This window comes from Castanea sativa, chromosome 1 (genome assembly GCF_040712315.1).
Source record: "Castanea sativa cultivar Marrone di Chiusa Pesio chromosome 1, ASM4071231v1".
Lineage (NCBI taxonomy): Eukaryota > Viridiplantae > Streptophyta > Magnoliopsida > Fagales > Fagaceae > Castanea > Castanea sativa.
The window spans coordinates 43,911,911-43,934,063 of NC_134013.1; the positions used below are offsets into that span (position 1 = coordinate 43,911,911).

The 22,153-nt window shown below is 36.2% G+C and overlaps 1 protein-coding gene across 3 annotated transcripts in view; it reads right to left on the bottom strand.

The window, feature by feature from the left end:
- The window catches only part of LOC142611855 (DNA ligase 4), a 53,308-nt gene extending 33,635 nt beyond the window's left edge, over window positions 1–19,673 (bottom strand). For 2 of the 3 annotated variants that reach the window (XM_075784005.1, XM_075783998.1), the window contains exons 1-11: window positions 19,199–19,673; window positions 15,116–15,207; window positions 14,633–14,718; window positions 14,398–14,534; window positions 9,882–9,956; window positions 9,571–9,662; window positions 8,817–8,888; window positions 7,005–7,084; window positions 6,851–6,888; window positions 6,740–6,746; window positions 6,410–6,571 (exon numbers count right to left, since the gene is read on the bottom strand). In XM_075784005.1, the coding sequence (XP_075640120.1) occupies window positions 6,410–6,571; window positions 6,740–6,746; window positions 6,851–6,888; window positions 7,005–7,084; window positions 8,817–8,888; window positions 9,571–9,662; window positions 9,882–9,956; window positions 14,398–14,534; window positions 14,633–14,718; window positions 15,116–15,207; window positions 19,199–19,531 (1,174 nt within the window). In that variant the 5' untranslated portion in view covers window positions 19,532–19,673. The remainder of the gene's footprint in view (window positions 1–6,409; window positions 6,572–6,739; window positions 6,747–6,850; window positions 6,889–7,004; window positions 7,085–8,816; window positions 8,889–9,570; window positions 9,663–9,881; window positions 9,957–14,397; window positions 14,535–14,632; window positions 14,719–15,115; window positions 15,208–19,198) is intronic. The other variant, XM_075784012.1, reaches the window with a different exon arrangement.
- Between the last annotated feature and the right edge of the window lie 2,480 nt (window positions 19,674–22,153).

Consider the following 22,153-nt stretch of genomic DNA (forward strand, 5'->3'; position numbering starts at 1 on the left):
ACACTGGCTATGAAAATCCTTGAAAAATGCCATGACATCCCCTTCCAAAACACTCCAGCACTTCTGAAAGAAAGCCATAGAAAACCCATCTGACCCAAAGGCCTTATCACCTTTTGCCTCCATGAGAGCCTCAATAATCTCCTCCTTCTCAAATTCCCTCTCCAACGTAGACCTCTCAGTTTCGTCTAAACAAGCAAACTCTAACCGTCAATAGTAGGCCTCCAAGCTTCCGGTTCCTAATATAATTTTTTTGGTTAAGCAAACTCTAACCGAAAACTTGGACTCCTTAGGCTTTTACTACTAAGCACAACTAAATAACCAAACTTAAAATATAAAAACAAAAGAAGATCTAATGGACTATTAGCACAACCAATTCCAGAATATTATGAAATTAAAAAATTTCGCTTGATACATAAAATCAAATAAATTATAATAAATCTATCTTCCCATTGCCTCCTGAGTCACCTAGGTTCTTACAAGGAGAGAGAAGAGCCCTTTGAACCATTTAATTGGCACCCATAATTAAAAATAATAGCTTAAATTGGACTGAAAATGAGCTCTTAAATTTTTTTTTTTTTTAAATAACAAAATTGTATTAATCAAAATTCCCAAGTACATTGGGGATGTACATTATTCAGCTCTTTCATTCTTTCTTTTTTTGTAAGTAAAATAATTTATTAAAGAAGAAGATAGTCCAAATAAAAAGGTGTGTTCCCAACTAGTCCTAAAGAATTACAATCTTAATTCAAAATATCCAAAAATTCTAAAAAAGTTCCACGTTAAAATATGTGGGTTAAAATATGTGGCTGAAAGCTGGAAGTTTCCTAGAACAAGTCCAAACATGGTGGGAGGATGACTTAAAAACTATGGCTCCTAAGGATGACTTGTGAGCATGGAATAGAGATGTTTTTGGCAATGAGGGAGCTAAAAAGAAACATATGTTGGAAGAGCTAAGGAGTTAGACAATAAGCAGATCCAGAGATGATCAAATGAAGGAGGGTCTAAAATCTAAGATAGAAAGGCTAGCAGCCTAGCACAATTGAAGGATATAAATTGGAAACAAAAGTGGTTCTTTTACCATATGGAATCCAAATAGTGGTTCTTTTACCAATTAATCCAAGATGCAGTTCTTTTACCATTCTCTCAACAGTCATATCCCAATACCTTCAATTGCCTTTGGGATCTTCTTTAGGCTCAAGCAGTAAGGAATACAACTATTGAGAAATGGAGAGGAGGTGTGCATGATGGAAAAAACTCTTCTCTCTCAAAAGGGGGTAGGATCACTCCTATCAAAAGTACTTTATCATCTCTTTGTACTTACCTTATGTCACTCTTTGCTTTTTGTGGGGCGGAATGGGGATGAGAAGAATTTTCATATGGTAGTTTGCTCAACTTTGAAGGAAGGTGGACAGGAAATTTGGAATCCAAGTACTTTTAACCTATAGTACATATGTTGGATCATTGTAATTTGGGATCTTGATTGTTCTCTACGTATGGTACATTTCCAGTGTACTTGGGACTGCTTGGTTTTCAAAAAAATTCACGTTAATTAACCAAAAAAATAGTACTTTTAACCAAGCATTGCTAGGGAAATGGTTATTAAGATTTGCAACTGAGAGGCAGAAGTTATGGAGACCTGTTATTTGCATGAACTATGTGAAATTATGGGGGAATGGACAAGGGAAGAGCCCAGGGAGTCAGACTGTCAGCGACATACATTGGGTCAGTTAATGAAAAACCATCTGATGAGGGTGGGACGTTTTCACAAATTTCTCAAATTTTCAATTGGGATGACAATAGGGTCAGGTTTTGTGTCTTTTGACACAATCCATGGTGGGGTGTCTCCTGTCCTACAAGCGGGCTTCCTTATTTTTTTGTTGGAAGTGGATATGGATGCTACCATTGCCTCTTATTTGAATGGTGAATAGAGTTGGAATCCACTTTTGTGTCGATCTTTTCAAGATAGGGAGTTAGATGCAGTGAATAGTTTATTTTATTTATTGTACTCTCATTCTCCTCAAGGCCAAGCTGAAGATCAGGCTTTATAAAGTTTAACTAATCAAGAAACCAAAATGGGGCTGATTAATAGAGCAGTGATTCGTAGCTTGTGGGGTGGCCAACATGTTGACTGGTCATACTTAAGCTCTTGTGGTGCTTCTGGTGGGGTATTAGTGATGTGGGACACTCGGGTAGTGAATAAATTGGAGGAGGCAGTGGGGAGATTTTCGGTTTCCTGTAAGTTTACGAGTGTGTCAGATCAGTTTGTATGGGCGTTTACGGGTGTTTATGGTCCTAATTTATACCGAGATAGGAGATTATTATGGGAGGAACTTTGTGGTTTGAATAGCTGGTGGAGTGTCCCATGGTGTGTGGGGGGTGACTTAAATGTGGTTAGGTTCCCTTCTGAACGATTGGGGTCTACTTCTTTCACTACTGCTATGAGGGAGTTCTCCAATTTTATCTCAGAACAGGGTCTCATTGATCTGCCATTGCAAGGAGGTACTTTCACTTGGTCTAATTCTAGAGAAGTTGTTTCGAAGGCTAGGTTGGACAGATTTTTGTTTTCTGCAAATTGGGAGGATAAATTCCCAACAATTTCTCAAAAACGGCTGTCTAAATTGTGTTCAGATCATTTTCCAATTGTCCTTGAGGGTGGATTTTTTCAGAGAGGGAGTATGCCATTTAGATTTGAGAATATGTGACTGAAGGATGAAGGTTTTGTGGATAGGGTTCGGTCATGGTGGGATTCCTACTAGGTTCATGGTGCACCGAGTTATATTCTGGCCAATAAATTAAAGCTCCTTAAAAATGATCTGAAAAGATGGAATGTGGAGGTGTTTGGTCATGTTGATGTCCGGATTAGAAAATTGTGGAAGGACCTTAGTGTTCAAGAGAAAAGGGAGGAGAGTCAGGGATTATCAGCAAAGGATAGGGTGGAAATGGGCAGAATTCGTGATGAGTTAGAGAAAGCTATCCTGTTGGAAGAGATTTGTTGGAGACAGAAATCCAGAGTTCTTTGTGTTAGGGAAGGAGACAGGAATACTAAGTTTTTCCATCGTATAGCTAATTCTCACAGGAGGGTTAATTCTATTGATAGGCTTATGGTGGATGGGGTGTTGTCATCGGACCCGGCTGCGATAGCAAACTGTATCTCTCAATTTTATGGCGGCCTTTATTTTGAGGAGGTGGCTCACGGCACTGCCTTAGATGATGTAGATTTTTCTAGCATCTCGGTGGAAGATGCGAGTTGGTTAGATAGGCCTTTCGAGGAAGAAGAGGTGTTTCGGGTGATCCATGGCTTTAATGGTGATAAGGCACCGGCCGGATGGCTTTTCCATGGCATTTTTCCGCCTTGTTGGGGTGTTTTGAAAAATGAAATTATGGCCGTATTCCACAACTTCCATACTCGGGCGGTGTTTGAGAAGAGTCTTAATGCTTCATTCCTAGCCCTTATTCCTAAGAAAGTGGATGTCATGGAGGTCAAGGATTATCGACCTATTAGCTTAGTTGGTGGGATGTATAAAATTATTTCTAAGGCTGGCTAATCGGCTTCGTAGGGTGGCGCATGGACTTATTTCGGATTCACAAAATGCTTTTGTGAAGGGCATTGCATTTTGGATTCCGTCTTGATTGCTTCGAATGTATTGATAGTAGATTGAAGTCGGGAGTTAGGGGTGCTATGTAAGTTGGATGTGGAGAAGGCGTATGATCATGTGAGTTGGGATTTTTTAATGTATATGTTTCGGCTTTGTGTTTTATCAGAAAAATGGAGAAAATGGATAAGGTATTGCATTTCAACTGTGAAGTTTTCCATTTTGATCAATGGTAGCCCATCTGATTTCTTTGGAAGTTCTAGAGGACTTCGGCAAGGGGATCCCTTATCTCCATTGTTGTTTGATATTGTGATAGAGGCGTTGAGTCGTATGTTGGATGTGGCTGTATCCACTGGGCAATTCTCAGGCTTTTCGTAGGCGGTATGGACCTGTTCTTTCAAAAGAATGGTATCTCACCTTTTATTTGCAGATGACACATTGATTTTTTGTGATGCTGAACCTTCTCAGATTGCTAATTTGAGGGCGATTCTTGCTAGATTTGAGGAGGTGTCAGGGCTTCGTATTAATTTAGGGAAATCTGAGTTGGTATCTGTTGGAGGGGTACCCAATTTGGAGGCTTTGGTGGGTTTGTTGGGGTGTGGACAGTCTTCTCTGCCCTTGAAATATTTGGGCCTTCCTTTAGGTGCAAAATTCAAGGACTTATCTGTTTGGAACCCTATTCTTGAGAGAATGGAGAGGAGATTAGCAGGTTGGAAGAGAATGTATTTATCTAAAGGAGGTAAGGTGACACTCATTAAAAGCTCACTCTCGTCCTTACCTACATATTTCCTTTCCCTTCTTCCTTTACCGGGTAAGGTGGCTAAGCGTATGGAGAAGTTACAGAGAGATTTTTTGTGGGATGGGATTGGTGGTGAACCTAAATTTCATTTAGTTCATTGGGCAAGGTTTGTAGGCCTTTGCGGGATGGGGGGTTGGGTATAAGACAAGCTTGAGTAATTTTAATTCGCCCTATTAGGTAAATGGTCAGGAGGTATGGTATCGAGATGGTGATGCTTTATGGAGGAGGGTTATGTAGGCAAAATATGGGAACATGTGGGGTGGTTGGTGTACGAAGAAGGTGACAAGTCCTTATGGGGTCACTTGTGGAGATATATTAGAAGTGGTTGGTTGAACTTCTCTAAACTTCTTGTTTATGATGTGGGGGATGGTACTAGAGTAAAATTTTGGAAGCATGTGTGGTGTGGGGATTGTACTCTCCAAGAGGCCTTTCCGAGCTATATTGTCTTAGTAGGTCCAAGGACTCCTCGTTGGCTGAAGTTATGGGTTGGTCACGGGAGGTTTCATTGGAACGTGCAATTTCGTCGTCCACCACAAGATTGGGAAGAGGAAGCTTTTGACCGGTTCATGGGGCTAGTCTATTCCTCGTCACCGAGAGGGTTTGGTCCAGATAAGGTTTGTTGGAAGTCTACAAGGAATACAAGTTTTGAGGTTAGAAGTTATTACAGTTCCTTCTACCCTAATAATCTTGTTTCCTTTCCATGGAAAATGATATGGCAATCGAAGGCGCCTCCAAGGGTAGCCTTCTTTTCTTGGTCTGCTTCCTTAGGTAAGATCTTAACAACAGACAACCTTCGTAAAAAACGAGTGATAGTTCTTGACTGGTGCTTTATGTGTAAGAGGTGTGTGGAGTCGGTGGATCATCTTCTACTTCATTGCACCATAGCTTGGGAGTTGTGGTCTTTGGTTTTCTGTTTGTTTGGCATTCAGTGGGTTATGCCTCGTACTGTTATTGAGGTGTTTGAGGCTTGGCAAGGAAAGTTTGCGCGACATCGTCACATTGATGTTTGGAGATTAGTACCTCACTGCTTGATTTGGTGCATTTGGCGAGAAAGGAATGCTAGAAGTTTTGAGGGCTGTGAACGATCTTTGCTGGAGATTAAGTCATTTTTCTTACACACTTTTTGAATGTAGTGTGGTTTTTTCTCATTTTTCTTGTTCTTCCTTTTCTATTTTTCTTGACCGTTGTTCTTTTGTTTCTTGATTTTTGTACCCATAGTACATCCCCAATGTACTCGTCTTGGCTTTTTCTTTATTATTTTACTAATATTCTTACGTTATTTATCAAAAAAAAACTAACAAGGGGTAAGTTTGACGTGTGCTCTTTTTATGAGCTTCTTATAAAATCTACAGGAGTCCATTTCCCTTGGATGAATGTTTGGAATGTAAATATAGCTCACAACATCACTTTCCTTGCTTAGACTGCAACAAGAGTTAACATTTTAACAATGGATAATCGTCAAAAAAAGATCCCTTATGAATAATAATTGGTGCTACATGTGTAAGAGTATGCATTGCTTAGTGGTGAGTGACTAATGATCATTTGTGTTTACTCTTTTGGAGGTTTCTTTTGAGCTTGAGATTGTAATTCTTTGGGAGTAGCTCAAGTTGTGCAATTTGATCTATCGCCTTTTTGAATAAAATTATTTTAACTTATCAAAAAATTTGGGACTAAGGCTTTGTTGTTGTTGTTGTTGTTGTTGTTGTTGTTGTTGCTGTTGTTGTTGTTGTCATCATAAAAAAATTATTATTATTATTAATAATAATAATAATAATAATAAAAGAAGGAATGCTGCCAAAAGTATCCATCCAAGCATTCAATTATCTCAACAAAAAAACTATTCAGCTCTTAGAGTAAAACATTTACTCATATAATAGTACCAAGAAGACAAGACCACTAAATCTACCTAGTAAAACAACATATCATAATCAACAATGAATAAGCACTCATGCATGAGAAATAGTTTGTACTATGTTCGATAATAATTATTAAAACACAAATCTCTATAACTTTTTACCAGAAAGGCAGTGAGTATTAAGATCAAGACCACCATTAGGTACTAAGATCTCCAAACAACCCTTTAAAGGCTTCACAACTTTCTGTAGAAGCTCATGCCGTTCTTTCAAGCTTTGGTGAATTACGCTGGTATCCCCAACATAAAGAATATCAAATGCAACATCTAGCCAATCTCATGTCAAGACAAACAAAAGAAACTTTAACCAACTACTTGCAAGTTCAATTTACAAATATACAGAGACATACAAAGTATGTTCACCATCAAAATCTTATTAGAGCCCCTGAACTAGAGACCAGACCTCAACTGTGAATTCAGGCACAGAAAGGATACAGCACAACTGCATCAGGAAAAAGAAAATATCAAAACAAATAAGAAAAAAAGAAAAGAGTTTCTGCTTATGAAGTTCCAAAATAAAAATAGGGAAAAGTCAAAAAAGAAAACCTGTCGATCACTGTCCAGTCCATCCTTCACTGCCTTGGCTGTAAAAAAGAGAAAACAAAGAAATAAATAAATAAAATAAAACTACTTACAAATGTTGATGATACTATAAATGAAAAGGCAAAAAGAGGCAATCAAATCAAAGTGATGCACAAACCTATTTCCTGATTTGAGCCAAACTCAGCAAAACGATTCAAAGATGTATCCCAGACTAACATTTCACCATCCAGTATGCATCTAAACAACATTACAAGAAGAAAATTAGCCAGGTAAGATATTCAAAACTGTTTTATGCCTGACGGAGTCTAAATGTTTTTCACGCCAAGCACATTGTGTAATCTAAGGATTTGTCTGATACAAGCATTACATGCATACTGAAGATGGAAAACTTCATTGTCCTTCAGATTGAAGATGGAAAACTGACATTGTGATATGAACTGAAGCCTTTTTTTATAGGTTGAAACCAAAACTTTTAACTCTAAAATGTTATCACTGCTTAATTCTCTCATGTTAATCAAGGTTCAAGTTCAACTTAGAATGCCAGACAGATATTACACTGCATCACTACAGATCACAATCATCTTTCTTTTAGAAGAAAATCTACCGGGTACTCGTCCCAAAAAATAAAAATAAAAATTACTTGGGAAGTATCTGTCTGGCATGCACCTTTTAGCTACACTCTGATATAGCCAACTCACAAGGAAAGTACATGTGTGACTTCCCAATTAAAAAAAATCGAAGGGGTGGGGAAATCAGTTCATTTGTCATTTACTAGGCCAAAAATCATATTTTGCAATCAGCATGAATGGCCAATATATGTACTCTTCTACCACTATCCATTTGGATATACATATGGAGCTCCATATACCAAATTGTTTGTCCTAGTAAATGTAATTTGCATGCAGAATATGATAAAATTAGAGTTGAGGCCATCACAGATGTTGGGTAAGTCCTATATGCAAGGAGCTACAAGGCCCACTTTCCATTTGTGGGCTGATAATTCTTTAGAGCCAACCCTACCTTTGGCTTTGCATGAATGTCTTCTTTCTTATCTTTCCTTTTGTTATAAACACCCTCATTCAATCTTTGGATACATACCTGTATTTCTACGGTACAATTTGCTGTTTAATTAATGGATCTCTAGCTAGTTTTTTTGGTAGATCGAGGAGTTTAAGGCAAGGGGATCCTTTATCCCCCTTGCTCTTCCTTTTGATGATGGAGGTTCTTAGTAGGATGCTTAAAATAATGAGGGGCTGGCATTATAAAAGGATTCAAGGCAGATGGTGTGGGAGGAGATGGGTTATGTATCTTAGTTGTTGTTTGCAAATGATACAATATTCTTTTGTGATGCTAATATCGAGCAGATCCTCCATATTTGAATGTTGTTGACTTGCTTTAAAGCAGCGACAGGTTTAAGGGTCAATGTGGGTGGGTACAAGTGAGATAGTTCCTACAGGGGATGTGGAGGATGTGAATGCCTTGGCGGATATTTTGGGCTGCAAGGTAGGGGGTTTGCCTATGTCATACCTTGGTATGCCTTTAGGGGCCTAGTACAAATCAACAACAATTTGGAATCCAATATTGGAGAAGTTTGAACGCCAGTTGGTAGGTTGGAAGATGCCTTACTTTTCTAAAGGAGGCCAGTTGATTTTGCTGGGCAGATTGTCCCCTTCAGTTCATCTCTCAGTATTTGTTCTAACTAGAGAAACAACAAATAACTTAACTGCTTCACACCTAACGTAGGTAAAATGCAAGATTTTTTTTATAGATAAGCTACACAAGCATCCCAATAGGCTTGAACTCAAGACTTCACCTTCCACCCTAATTATTCAGATAAAGGACATGGCATTTGAGCTAAGCTTATTGAGTAGGTTATATCTAAGAGTTAGAAGACAAATATGGGAAAATATAAGAAAACCAGCCTGACATAACATGAAATTTGAAATGACAACTTGACATGAATATTTACCTATCAAACAAAACATTTTGTATGATAATGTCTGACATCCCATGTGCATATTCAGAGTGATCAAGAAAGTTCCTGCAGAAAAGAAACAACCATTTGAATCATACCAAGACCAAAGAACATAAAGTTTTAGGAATTTCATAAACTTAATTTTCAAATCACTTGGATAAGATGGCCCAGGCCTTGCTTAATTTCATGTTAAAAAGATTCCCTAATTTTGTGGTCAATTAGCTAAATAGTAAAACTTAAATTTAAAACTTAGGTACAAAAACATTTAAAAGTTTAAAGGAAATTAACAAAACAATAGCATCATCAGGATAAAGGTTGGAAGCTTAAGCGTGCATTTGGCATTGGCTTAAAAAAGCCATCTTTTTTTACTATTTAGCTTATTTTTACTACTATTCATGGGTACCATTACACTTTTTGGTATTATTCATTTCAACTACCTTTTAACTTTATCTACAGTACTTTCAGTAAAAAGTTTTCAGATTCAGCTAAATAAGAGTCTGTTTGGGATCTACTTATTTTCTTAAAGCTGAAAACTTTTTGCTAAAAGTACTGTAAATAAAGATAAAAATTAGCTGAAATAGTACAGTAGAACCCATAAATAATACCAAAAGTACAGTGAGGCCCGTGAATAGTAGCAAAAATAAGCTGACTTTGTAATTTTTGCCAATCACACACTAAGTTGTTCCCAAACAGACACTAAATTTAATAAACCAGAGAAATTGGTGATAAGGTATGGATGTGCACCTACCTTGAGAAGAAATGTATCTCAGTTCCATTCTTATGAATTTGGATGCGATCACCATCAAATTTGCACTCAACAACCACTTCTTTTCCATGGAGCTAAACAGATGGGAAAAAGTTATCAAATTAGGGGGTAAGATATTACATTGATGAAGAAAACAATATAGGAGTCTTGAAACTTGGTTTGAGGGAACAAAGAATGTTTGCAATACTAGAGCCCTTAGTTATTTTTGAATGTCAAGGCCTCCTAGATGAATATGGAAAATTACACTTTAAACATAAGTGATAAAGATAATTAAATATTTGTTGAAACAACACCTTTTTCCATGCAGCCGTAGCATCAGTAACTCTCATAGCTAGTTGAGGGCGCACAGCTTTTCCAATTTCAATGTCCTGCAAAAAGATGTCAACAAAAATGTCCTAAAGAAGTAGAAGGAACTATTGAAGTAGAATTGCTCTAAATAATCTATGAAGCTACAAACTATATACATCTTGTTAGTCAGTGACTGCACCTGATCTACCTGCAACTGTTTCTGCCTAAAAGAAACAGTTGCAGGTAGCTGTTGTAATGAAATTTTCAATATAGTTTCACAAAGATTTTTCAACAAAATAGAATAAAATCTCAACAGAATGGTGAAAGTTACAATCCCAAGAGATTTAAAACATCATACGACATAATTTAGAAAACTAAAACTACTAGATAAAAATTAAAAGTGAATCACCATAACCAATTTTGTCAAAACTTAAAACTCAATTACCTTAGCTTGTGGATAGACATAAGTATGCATTAATGATTTAATGTATATATGAGTGGAGAATCAAGGAGCAACAATGCCTATGAGGTGTGATTTTTTGTTTTTAATTAATAAATGACTTTGTCCCCCACCCCCCCCCCCCCCCAAAAAAAAAAAAAACACCCTGCCTGATGAACAATACAAAGCACAAGATAATCTAAGGGATTGTTTCCAAATAATCTTACAAGTAAAGGATATCAAATTAGCGAACTCAATGATAGTACCACTGTCACTTAGACCCAAGACAGTTGACCATTCATAGAGTAATAAAAAAAGCCACAAGGCCCTCAACTATACATCTTCAAAAGTATAGGAATTCCGCTCCTGCCAAATCATAAAACAAAGGGGCGAAATTCCACACTGTAGACAAACATTTACCAAACCAATTCCACCAACCAGCAAGTACATTAAATACTCTTATGCGACATCACCGAACTCCAAAGAGACACAAAACAAAAAACAAAAAACAAAACAAAAAAAACAAAAAACAAAAACAAAAAAAACAAAAACAAAAACAAAAACTCCCAATGAAGTAACAAATAATTCAAATCCCCACACCAACCTACCATGTGATTCCTTTCTTTCTAACATTATCATTAGTCAAAATATTTCCCCATGTTGCGGTTCACACAAAGAAAGCCGGTACCGCTTTCGGGCTTTGGCACACCAAATTCCTCTCCAAGGGAAAGAGATATCCCTTGTGGGCTATGGTGTTCTCCTTGTTTGGTATTTTGGGTTATGCCGAAGAAGGTGGTTGAACTTTTAGCTTGTTGGCAAGGGAAGTTTGGGCGACATCAGAATGGTACTATCGGGAAAGAAATAACTAGATATCTGAAAGGACAATTCCTGATCTTAAACTCTTCTTCTTCAAAACCTTATTGGATTGGTTGTCTGTAGTAGACAATTATTCTTGTAATTCGTGTTTTTTATTGTTCTTGTCCCTAGTGTATACTTCGGTGATACACTCTTGGAATAATACCTCATAGGTAGAGATTTCTTGAATTCAAATTCAACTAGTTACAATGAAGGCAACCTTGCTTATTTATAATTACATAAGCAAGCTGTTGAGTTAGCTACAAGAACCCACAATGTGGCTGCCATACGATTGGCCAGACCCTAACAAACTTCTCTAACTAATAGGCTATTGCACTTATCACTAACAACCTATCAGTTAATTAACTTTCTGTTACAAGTGATACAGGCTATCAAAAGTAAAAGGAAGTACTTATCATACAAACATAAGTACTAGTAACAGCTAGCTTTAAAAATGAACTGCATCAAGACTATCCCTCTTTGGAACACACTTGTCCTCAAGTGTGACCAATTGTAAGTTGATCTAGTGCATGATAAGGTAGCAAGAGATGTACATTGAAATTGTTAGAAATGCGTAGATGATCAAGTAGCTTGACTTGGTAGGCATTGTCATTGTTCTTATGTAGTATAAGACAAGGACCAATCTTCTTTTGCTGCAACTTAGTATAAGATCCAGCAGGGTTCCTCTCCTTGTTCAAGATCACCAATACTAGGTCACCTTCCTTGAAATCACTTGTCTTTTCTTCTTGTCAGCTTATGCCTTGTACTTAGCATTGCTGGCCTTTACTTTCTTTTTAATCTCTGCATGTAGCTGTTGTATGAAGTCACCTAATTCAATGGCTTTCGGATGCTCTTTCTTGGGTAATAGTAAGCTTGACAAGTCAAGAACACTAGATGGTTGCATCCCATAAACAATCTAAAAGGAAGAATGTTGAGTGGTTCTATTGGTAGATGAGTTGTAGGCAAACTCTACCGTAGGTAAGTCATTCTCCCATTCCTTAGGTTTGTCCCTTACAAAACACCTTAGGAGGTTGCTCAAGCTCCCATTGACCACCTCAATCTGCCCATCCGTTTGAGGATGGAAACTGGTTCTGTATTGCAAGTCGGTACCAAATTTCCTCCACAAAGTTCTCCAGAAGTGGGCAGGAAACTTGGCATCCTATCAGACACAATGCTGGTTGGAACTCCATGTAACTTATAGATATCCCTGAAAAATAAACCAGCAATATTGGAGGCATCATTAGTCTTTTTGCAAGCCACAAAATGGGCCATCTTGAAGAATCTGTCCACTACCGCTAGAATAGAGTCTGATCTTCTAGCAGTAGGGGTTAATCCAAGCACAAAGTCCATGCTAATGCTGGTCCAAGGCTTGTTAGGCACTAGAAGGGGCAAATACAATCTGACATCTTTGAACTAGTCTTCCTACATCCTTAAGCATGCCTGGCCAATAGAATTGTTGTTGTGGGAGATGCAATGTCTTCTCTCTCCCAAAATGGCCTTGGTTATGCACTTCAAGAAGAATCTTGTGCCTGAGAGAACATTTTGGAATACAAAGGAGCAAGCCTTTAAACAAATAGCCATCTTGCAGGTTGAATTAAGGACAGGCAGCTCTATTGCCTTGTAGCAAATTCTACATAATCTAAAACAACTTGGAATCTTCTTTATAATGCTCCCTAAATGCCTCGAAGCCCTCAACTGTGTTGTACATCTGCACTAGTAAGGAAGACCTCCTACTAAGACCATCTGCAACTCTATTAAGGACTCTAGCTTTGTGCCTTAAACTAAAGTCGAACCACGGAAATACACGAGTATACACTGGCTCCATCTGAGACCAAAACCACACCTTTTAAGCATATACAACAAGAAATTTATATGCACATGATCATATGCTTTCTCCAAATCTAACTTGTACGTGATATGCCAAATCTGAGGGGACTATGGGTGAATTTGGCGTTAGCTTTAAGCTTTAGCTTTTAGCTTTTATGTACAGCTTTTTAAAACCTCACTTTTTGCCACCTTTTCTCACTTTTTCAAATTTTTTCAAGATACAAGTATTCTTTAGCACACTTTAAGCACAAAGTTTTCAGCAAAAAGCTTAGATAAGTTGTTCCCAAACAAACCCTATATAAGCATTCATGGGCAATCAATGGATCATGCACAATTTGGGTAGGAAATGGCAACAAGGTAAGATTTTGCAGGGTGTGATAATCAATCTTTGAAGGAGATGTACATGTAACCCAAGTTGTATGCAATGGCTAACGATAAAGATCCTCAATTAAATCTTACTTTATCAAAATGATGGGAGTACACGCTAATGGAATGTCATGTTCATTAGAAATTTCAATGATTGAGAACTAGAGTCAGCAAATTTCATTGTGATATTTTGTACTCAAGCATTCAAAGGAGAGAATACTCTGATCATATGATGTGGAGGTTGAATGGCAATTACGTGGCGTTGAGAGGTTCAATGATGCACATTTCTCTTAGAAAAGCTATAGCTCTATTTAATAATAAAAAATTAAAAATAAAATAAAATAAGCTATGGCTCTAAAAAGGGCTGAATTCTTTGTGTGGACAACAGCTTGGGTAAAGATTCTAACATGTAATAAGTCTCTTAAAATTGGGTCACTCTAGTAGATTAGTGTTGCAAACCAATGGCAAAAGCCACGAAACTGTGGATTTTTTGTTGTTACAATGTGACATTGCATTTGCATTGTGGACCTTTGTCTTCTGGGTGTTTAGGGTTCAATGGGTACTTCCAATGAGTGTTTTTTTTTTTTTTTTTTTGTAGATAGGTAAGAAAGTAATATAATTAAAAAAGGAATAGAAGAAAAAATACATAGAGTTCACAATAGTGAACAAAGGAAAAAACCGAAACAAAGAGAAATAAAGGAATCATAAAACTAGCCTAAGAGACAAAAGAAAATCAAAGATAACACTAACAAGAGTAATTGATTTGGCAGACATAAATGATCTAGATTCCAAACATTGCACTAACAGCTGTACAGAGAGCTCTTCAAGTGAGTTTCTTTATACGCACTTTAAGTCAAACCTTAAATGCTATTATATCTGGCTTCATTTGACAACTCGTATTCATTACAACATTCTGTCATAAACTAGTGCTTAAAAATAACATGCCTCCAAAAGCACTCGAGAAAAAAAAATGTTAAAAGAAAATAAATTATGAAAAACAGAATCAAAGAATTGCTTGAAAATTAGTAACAGACCTGTCGATTGTGCCGTTGAGTTCTATCCCTCAGCTTTTCACAAACCAATTTTAAGTCACAGGTAACATTAAACAAGTCTTCAGCATCAGGATGGAATTCATGAAAAACGCTTTTTTCACTAATCCCCAGCTTTAGATCTTCAAAAAATAAAAATAAAAAGTTAGATAACAAACATAGTTTGCAGTAATGAAGGAAAGAGCTCAACAAACTATGGAGGATGTCAATGAACAAACACCTTTAAGAATAATCATGATAATCCACTTCATTTCCAGTGCATTTGTCTTGTTTATCAGAGTAGAAAGAACTGATGTCTTCTCGGCCCTGTAGCCGCGAGTGCATCATACAAAGAATCAAAATGAGCAAGAAGGTCCATAATGACATCATGAAAAAAAAAATTTAATAATAATAATAATATAAAAATACATAATGTTTAGACTATATTGTGCTTTGTACTGTTCATGAACTAGATATCAGTTTTAATTGTACCATTGAAACATCTTCTTTTTAAAACTCTCAATGTTTTTGCAAACAAATTTCTGAAAACATAACCAAACAGATCTAAAAATAGATGGAGTTGGCAGCTCAACAAAACTGGTCTCGGGTAGGTTTGGGGTTTTACACATTGTAATTCCACTAGTGATTTTGAAAACTATCTTAGTTATTCTATCTGATTTATTGTAATTCTTTAAACAAACTTTGTTCTTTTTATGTAATATACCTGTTTTCACTGGAAGACAAACGATCAAGCAAGTCATTGACATCCTTAATTGTTAGTCCACCAGACGCCATTCCTTGTCTACACTGCAAAACCTGTTTGCACGCACGAGACTACCTCAGTCAGTAGTAGTAGTAATCTAATACTATATATAAAAGCAGAAGCCTTTTAAGGAGGTGTTGACACATTAGGAAAATAAGACACTTTAAAAACTGACCCGTATGTAACTTTAAGTTAAAAGACCCGCACAGTTCAACGTTTCAGTAAACTTAAAATAGCAAAGTTATTGTGTTTCGCTTTTACACACCGTTTAACTTAACAATTCAATAAAACCGGTTAACTAAATATAAAAACCCAAAAGGATCGAGAGAGATACAGAGAGTTTGAGGGTTTGTAAGGCGCAGAGAGAGAAGGAGAGACATCTCATGGCGCCGCCGCCGCCGCCGCCATTCGTTTGAAGCCACCAGAAAACTGGCTTTCCCCAACGCCCTAACGCCCCTATCAGACGACCAAAACCACTATACAGAAACGCCACAAGGTGCAAATAGAGAGATCAGAGGGTCGCTATTGGTAAAGTTTTTTCTTTCTCTGTTAGGTTTTGGCTTTGAGTATTTTGGCCAGATTGGTTTTAATTCAGGTTTGATTTTAGATTTTGGTTTATATATTAAGGTATTTGGGTTAGAATTGGTTTGGTTTTGCATATTTGTGTTAGATATGTTGAAGAACATGGATTTATGTGTTGCCAAAAAAATAAAGTTCTGTCATTTCATTTATGTTGTTTTTAATTTTTTGTTGAAATATTTTCCCCTTTTTATATTTTCGTTTCCCATGTCTCTTCTCTGCCATTGTTGTTAAGGTTTTTGCAGTATATATTTAAAGCTTTTCGTTTGTAGTTGCTCTGATTTTAAAAAATTAAACCCTAGAACATAGAGAATAAAAAGGTATTGAACATTAAAATGCCTTTTTGCCTCCACTGCTGCCAATCTGCTACCTTTTTCCTTAATTTCCAATTTATTTTTACAATTTCTTGAGTTCTGTTTGTTCGATTGTTGTGTTGATTAAATTTTGTTTTTGTTCATTTCAATATATTCGCTTTTGTTATTATTATGTTCCATTTTTGTTTTAGGCCCTTTTGATGTCGTTTTTCCTGTGATGAATGTGTTGTTCATTCTGTTATGCATGTTCAATTTTTGGTTTTTTTTTTTTTGGTTACTTCTGTTATGTTTTCATGGTGAGATTTAAGTTTTGTTGTAATTGGTTTCTTTTTTAAAATGGTTTTATGTGTTGTTAAATCCATAAATCCGATTAATAAGACTTTGGTTCTATGCCCTCTGATTTGTAAATGTTGGGTTCTTTTGCATATGACTAATTGCGGTAGATATTTTGAATTGCAATCATCTTCTGCCTTTATTCACCAGGTTTAGTACAACTTCAATGTTTCTGTCCTTTTTCTCCCTAATTTCAATACTAATTTTCTTATCACATGGATTTCATGTCTATTAATTTTCTTATTGCATGGATTTCATGTTTATTTTTCTCTAAAAAGGTAAGTGATACATTACATATTAAACTACATCTTTAGCAAATTCTTCAAACTGTTTTCTGTTCTGTGCCACCATTATATCTTCATATTTTAATTTTATCAAGGATGGTTTCTCTTTGGAGTTCATAGGTTTAACGATGTTATTGAATAATTTTTTCCACAATCTTGATTACATATAGAACCACATAATTTTTTTGAACTTTACTCATATATTTTACTATTTTATCAGCTCAACCCTTTCTGTAAAGGATCTGGTCTTAAAAATCTTCATTTGTTTTCATGAAATCTTTTTTTATGCTTTCTTATTCATTTTGCAGATCCTACTTAGGTGCATCAGTCTTTTAGTACTGGCCTGGTGATTCTTCTGAAGTTTAAGGAGCTAATGCAAATGGCGTCTTTATATTATATGATGAAATGTTACTGTTTGGAAACTACAAGACCAGAATCTTAAAATTGTCATTTGGAGTTTTGGTTTTCCCTACCTGTTTTGATCCCTGTTTCTCTTTGCTTTCCTTTCAAAATATTGTAGTATTGTGACTTCCCACATATCGTTTAAATGCCTTGGAACTGTTTTATTATTTTCAAGTGAACATCTATTGTACTTCAGGGAGTTTGGGAGTTTTAAACAAACGTGTCTTTTGAAATTTCCGTGTTATTTATCAAATAATGGTTGTATTCTATGAGCCCTTGAGTTGGTTAATTGATGCTATGTATTTTACTTGGTTTTGATATAGTTGCTTTGGTTTATTTGTGTCCTACATTTACACTCTTGAATCTGTTTTGTCTGATTTTGTAAATATGGTATGCTTAATTATGGAACTGAATGGCATGTATCAAAAAAGATTTAATGTGACTGAATGGTGCTCCACAAGTTAAAAGGTTATGTATTACTGTGTTCTATTGAAATTTGAAGACCACCACATTGTTCATGATTATATCTTGACTGTTTTTTATTATTATAAAGTAACGGTATTTTATTGCACACGATAATGAAAACGATATAGCCTAAAAGAATTACAAAAAAATTATGCACAAAGGTATATCTAACTTCTTATCTGTTCAGTTTGCTTACCACAACTTCTACTGCAGGCAAGGCTTTCATGCAGGTTTACAAGCCATGGTTTTTACTACCTTGCGATAGTGCGTCACACTCTAGCAATTACTTACCCAAAACACCTGCTCTTGGGGGGTGGAGTACACTAGGGAATAGGCTAAAATGTATGCATCCAGATTTTTTACTTTTTATCTCACCCTTTTTATTTTTAAATAAAACCCCAAAACTAGCTTTTTTCGAAAATAAGCTAACTTCTATCTTTTTGTCTCACCTTTAGCAAATAGGCTATCACATGGGTTACTTGGAAATTCCCCCATCTGCAAAAATTTTATGGAGATTTGAAATGATGTTTTTATTTGTGGTACTAATAAGCATATTCATGGATTTTCCCCCCTACTTGGGCCTGATCACTATAAGTATTTGGTTATTTGTCTGTTATTTTGGTAAAGAGGATGTAAAGTACTTTGGTGATTCAATTTTTTTTCAAGAAGGGGTGTGGATTTTGTGGTTTACTAGGATAGATTTGTGTTGAGGGAGTATTTTCCTATAATTGCATTCTTCATATCTGTTTGGTTCTTTAATCTGCTTCTTTAACTGTAGTTTTAAATATTATTAGATATTATTCTCATATACTTTAAATGAAAACATAACAAATGTTAATGCCTAACTGATTAAAAAAATTTGTAGGTAACTATCGATTGTCATTCACATGGGCAACAAAGCTCTACATCAACTTTGACATTCCAAAAGTCACAAAGGAAATTATGCCAAAATAACCTCCTAAAGGACTGGATGGATAACTTTTCTTACGTAATAGAAAATAGTTGCTGAAATAGAAGACTTGGAAGCATAAAAAATGCTTAAGAATTATGTACCAAGTTCTATTCTTTATACCCCTTTCTTATTTACTTAATTTTCTGGTTTATTTCAGATTATGAGATATTTAATTTAGGCTATGGTTTTGTAATCTGAGCATTCTAAGACTCTTATATCAACATGAATTTAAGTTTTGTAATATATGTGATTCTAATTTTGAACTCATTTATAATTGTAAATTGCAATTCAATTCTCTGTTAGATTGACGCACTGTTCAGTGCAGCCTTATTTTGGGAATACAAGATTGATGAAAATTGAGAATGCTATGAGTATGCATTTTTATAGGTGCTACATTAAAAAGCTTCTAATTTCAAGCAATGAAACTAAATATCAGAAAACCTATGAATCTATTGTGCTTGGTCTATCACAGATGGATCAAATTAATTGATGACATGCAAAGTCAAATTAATTAATTATTTTTGCATGTATTATATACAACACAAAAGGTCAAACCTATCAAATATGGTGTGAGTGATGTAAAGGTGAATCTAAATTATAAAATGATTCCGCGCATTGCGCGGGTTAACCACTAGTAATAATAATAATAATAATAATAATAATAATAATAATAATAATAATATTAATAATAATAATAATAATAATGGAAGCAAACCTCCGCAGCAACGAGCGAGAAATTGCCGGCATTGGCACCAGTTTGGGCGCCTCCTTTGCGCCAATTGAGAAGGCGGAGGGCGTCCTGAGAGTCGCGAGACATGCCGAGGGCGTCGATGAGACAGGTGGCGAGAATGGACTCCTTGAGGCCATAGGTACCGCGCTCGCGGTCCAGGTTGGGGAGCACGAGGCGGATTGCTGTGAAGTAATCGCGGGGATCGCAGAAGGTGTCCAGGAATTTGCGGAACTTGGAGCGCGTCTTGGCCGACGACTTACTCCGCTGCATCCAAGTGAATAGGCTGCATAATACGCTGAACTTTATCTGCTCCGTCATTTCCAACTTTCAGATTCCCCCGGACTTCGATTTCGGTTTCAAGCAGAAGAAACCCAAAACTCGCCAACCCAGGGATATTTGGGGATTTTTCTTTTCATTTAGCCTTAAATATCTATCATTTTCCTTTAGTTGTCAGTTTGAAAAGAAATATTAGAGGTTTTTTCATTTGGATCTATTTTACCGATAAAAACTTACTTTTTTTATTTTATATATTTAATTTTACAAAACATCCACTCATCTATTCTATTATCTCTTTTAATTAAATAATTAATTTTTTCAAATTTTTTATTATTTTTTCAACCACCTTATTTAATACACGCGCTCTCTCTAGCCATTATTTCTGATTTTTTACTCTCTCTATACGCATCTCTCTACCCACTCTCTACCCTTCTTTTTTTTTTTTTCAGATCAACTCTCTTGATCACGATCAGATTTGACCAGATCAGACCCACGACAAGGCAGCTTCGACACTGCGACCCACGATCCACCACTCTGGCCTTGCTCCTGGGCCACGCCACGGGGCATCGCGGCCCGTCCATGCTAGTGTAGGAGACGACGACGCGGCAGCTGGAGGAGCGCAGGGCTGACTGGGGGTACTCGAAGCCCATGGTGGCTTTGGACATCATGTGGAACGTGGCATTCGTAGTGGTCTCGGTCTCTCCCTAGCTCCGATCCACAAGCACCAACCGATCTCCCTAGCTCCAATCCACAAGCATCGATCAAATCTGAGATCTCCCTAGCTCCGATCAGGCTCCAATTGTTCCATGAGCACCGATCAAGCACCGATTTGTCTCTGTGTGTGTTTTTTTTTTTTTAGCAAGTGTATCTTTGTTGATTTGTCTATGTGGATGTGCTTGTATGTGGGTGTGTTTATGTGCATCTGAGGAAAAAGAAAAAGATGAGAAGAGGAGAAGTTAACTGGGTTTGTTGAGCACAAAGAAAAGAGAGAAAAAAAAGGAGCGAACGGAAATTAATAAAATAATGGATAAACGAGCTACAGTAATTGTGTAAATATACATGCTTACTGTAGCTCATAGATGGATTTGCACAACTTTACACATTTTTACACCCACTGATGTGGGTGTTTTTTTGCTCAAAATGTTTAAAATTTGTAGTTTTTTTTCTAATTTAGAAGACTTTACAGGAACTGGTGTGGATGCTCTTAGGGCTATTTGTTACACACTTTTTTTACATTTTTAGGGCCATTTCAATCCCACATTTTTACATTTTAAACAATATTACACGCTTTTTCACCTACACGTATTTTAAAAAATTACAAAAATCTCATATCAAACTACTCTATTAAACACCCCCTTAGTATCTGACATCTAGTGTTTTTAAGACTCGAGATTAATTTAGAACTCGAGTTTCTAAAGCTTGATTTTTGGTGTTTGTATGTGGACAAATTTTTTACATGAAGCAAATTTAGTCACGTAGAAATTGAGTTTATAAGACTCGAAATTAGCCATGTAGAAATCGAGTGTATAAGACTCAAAATCTGCACACCACAAACCAAATACAGTAGCACTTTCAAACACCTCACTCAAACACTCTCAAAGTTTAAACACACTGAAACACTCTTCGTCAAATACTCACTCACTCAAACTTCACTCCGCTCTCTCAAACTCACTCACTCACTCTCAAAATCATTGATTCTGAAACTTTCAAAATCACTCACTCTCACACCCAAATCAGTCACTCAAACACTCTCCTATCTCAGTACTGCTCTCATTGACCCACCGTGCCGAAGGTACTCTCTCTCTACTCAATACATTGTCGTTTTTGCTTCTTAGATTCCTCTCTCTCTCTCTCTCTCTCTCCAATTTTAGAACTTGAAATTTCATGATGTTACCTAGGGTTTTTCGTTTTTCATTTTTGGATCTTTTTGGGTTTTGGTGATTCATGTTTCGTTTCCGAGAAAAAAATTGAGGTTTTAGGTAGGAAATGATCATTTGTCATTTCAATGAAGAATGTATATTATTCTATTTGGTTGTTTGGATTATGGGTAAATAAAAATAAAAAAAGATTTTTTTTAACAAATTGAGCATTCAAATTGTTGTTATGAAATTAGTGTGAATTTCGATAGTGTAAAAAGTGTTAATTTCTGGATTAGACTATTTCAATAGAATATTTACAAAACCTCCTTCAACAGAACCAGCCAAAGTTTGGCCTTTCATTAATGCATGGATATTAGAGTCTTTGGAAAGAAAACTTCACATTAATTGGATTATTGGATCCCATCCCATCGGCAACGTCCAAAAATCTATCATCCCAATAAATTTAATTATATTCATGCCATTTATTAGAGAAAAATTAATGTTCAGACTGAGTAGTCATAGTAGGTTTAGTTAATTGGTGGGCAGTAGGAACAAGGAACCAATACTAAAGCCCCCCAACTCTTGTTTTTTAACAAGTTATTTTCTCTTCATGTTCAACCACCTAACAACTGGTAATTGGATATTAATCTCCAACAATCTCTTCTCTTCGTAAGTTCAGTTCAACAACTAATTTACATATTCTCTAATATTCTCTTCTAAACATAACTTTTCTAAGTTTATGTGTGTATCCTATTTTCTACGACCGGTTTTATGTCGCTCAACACATTTTGTGTGATCATACTTT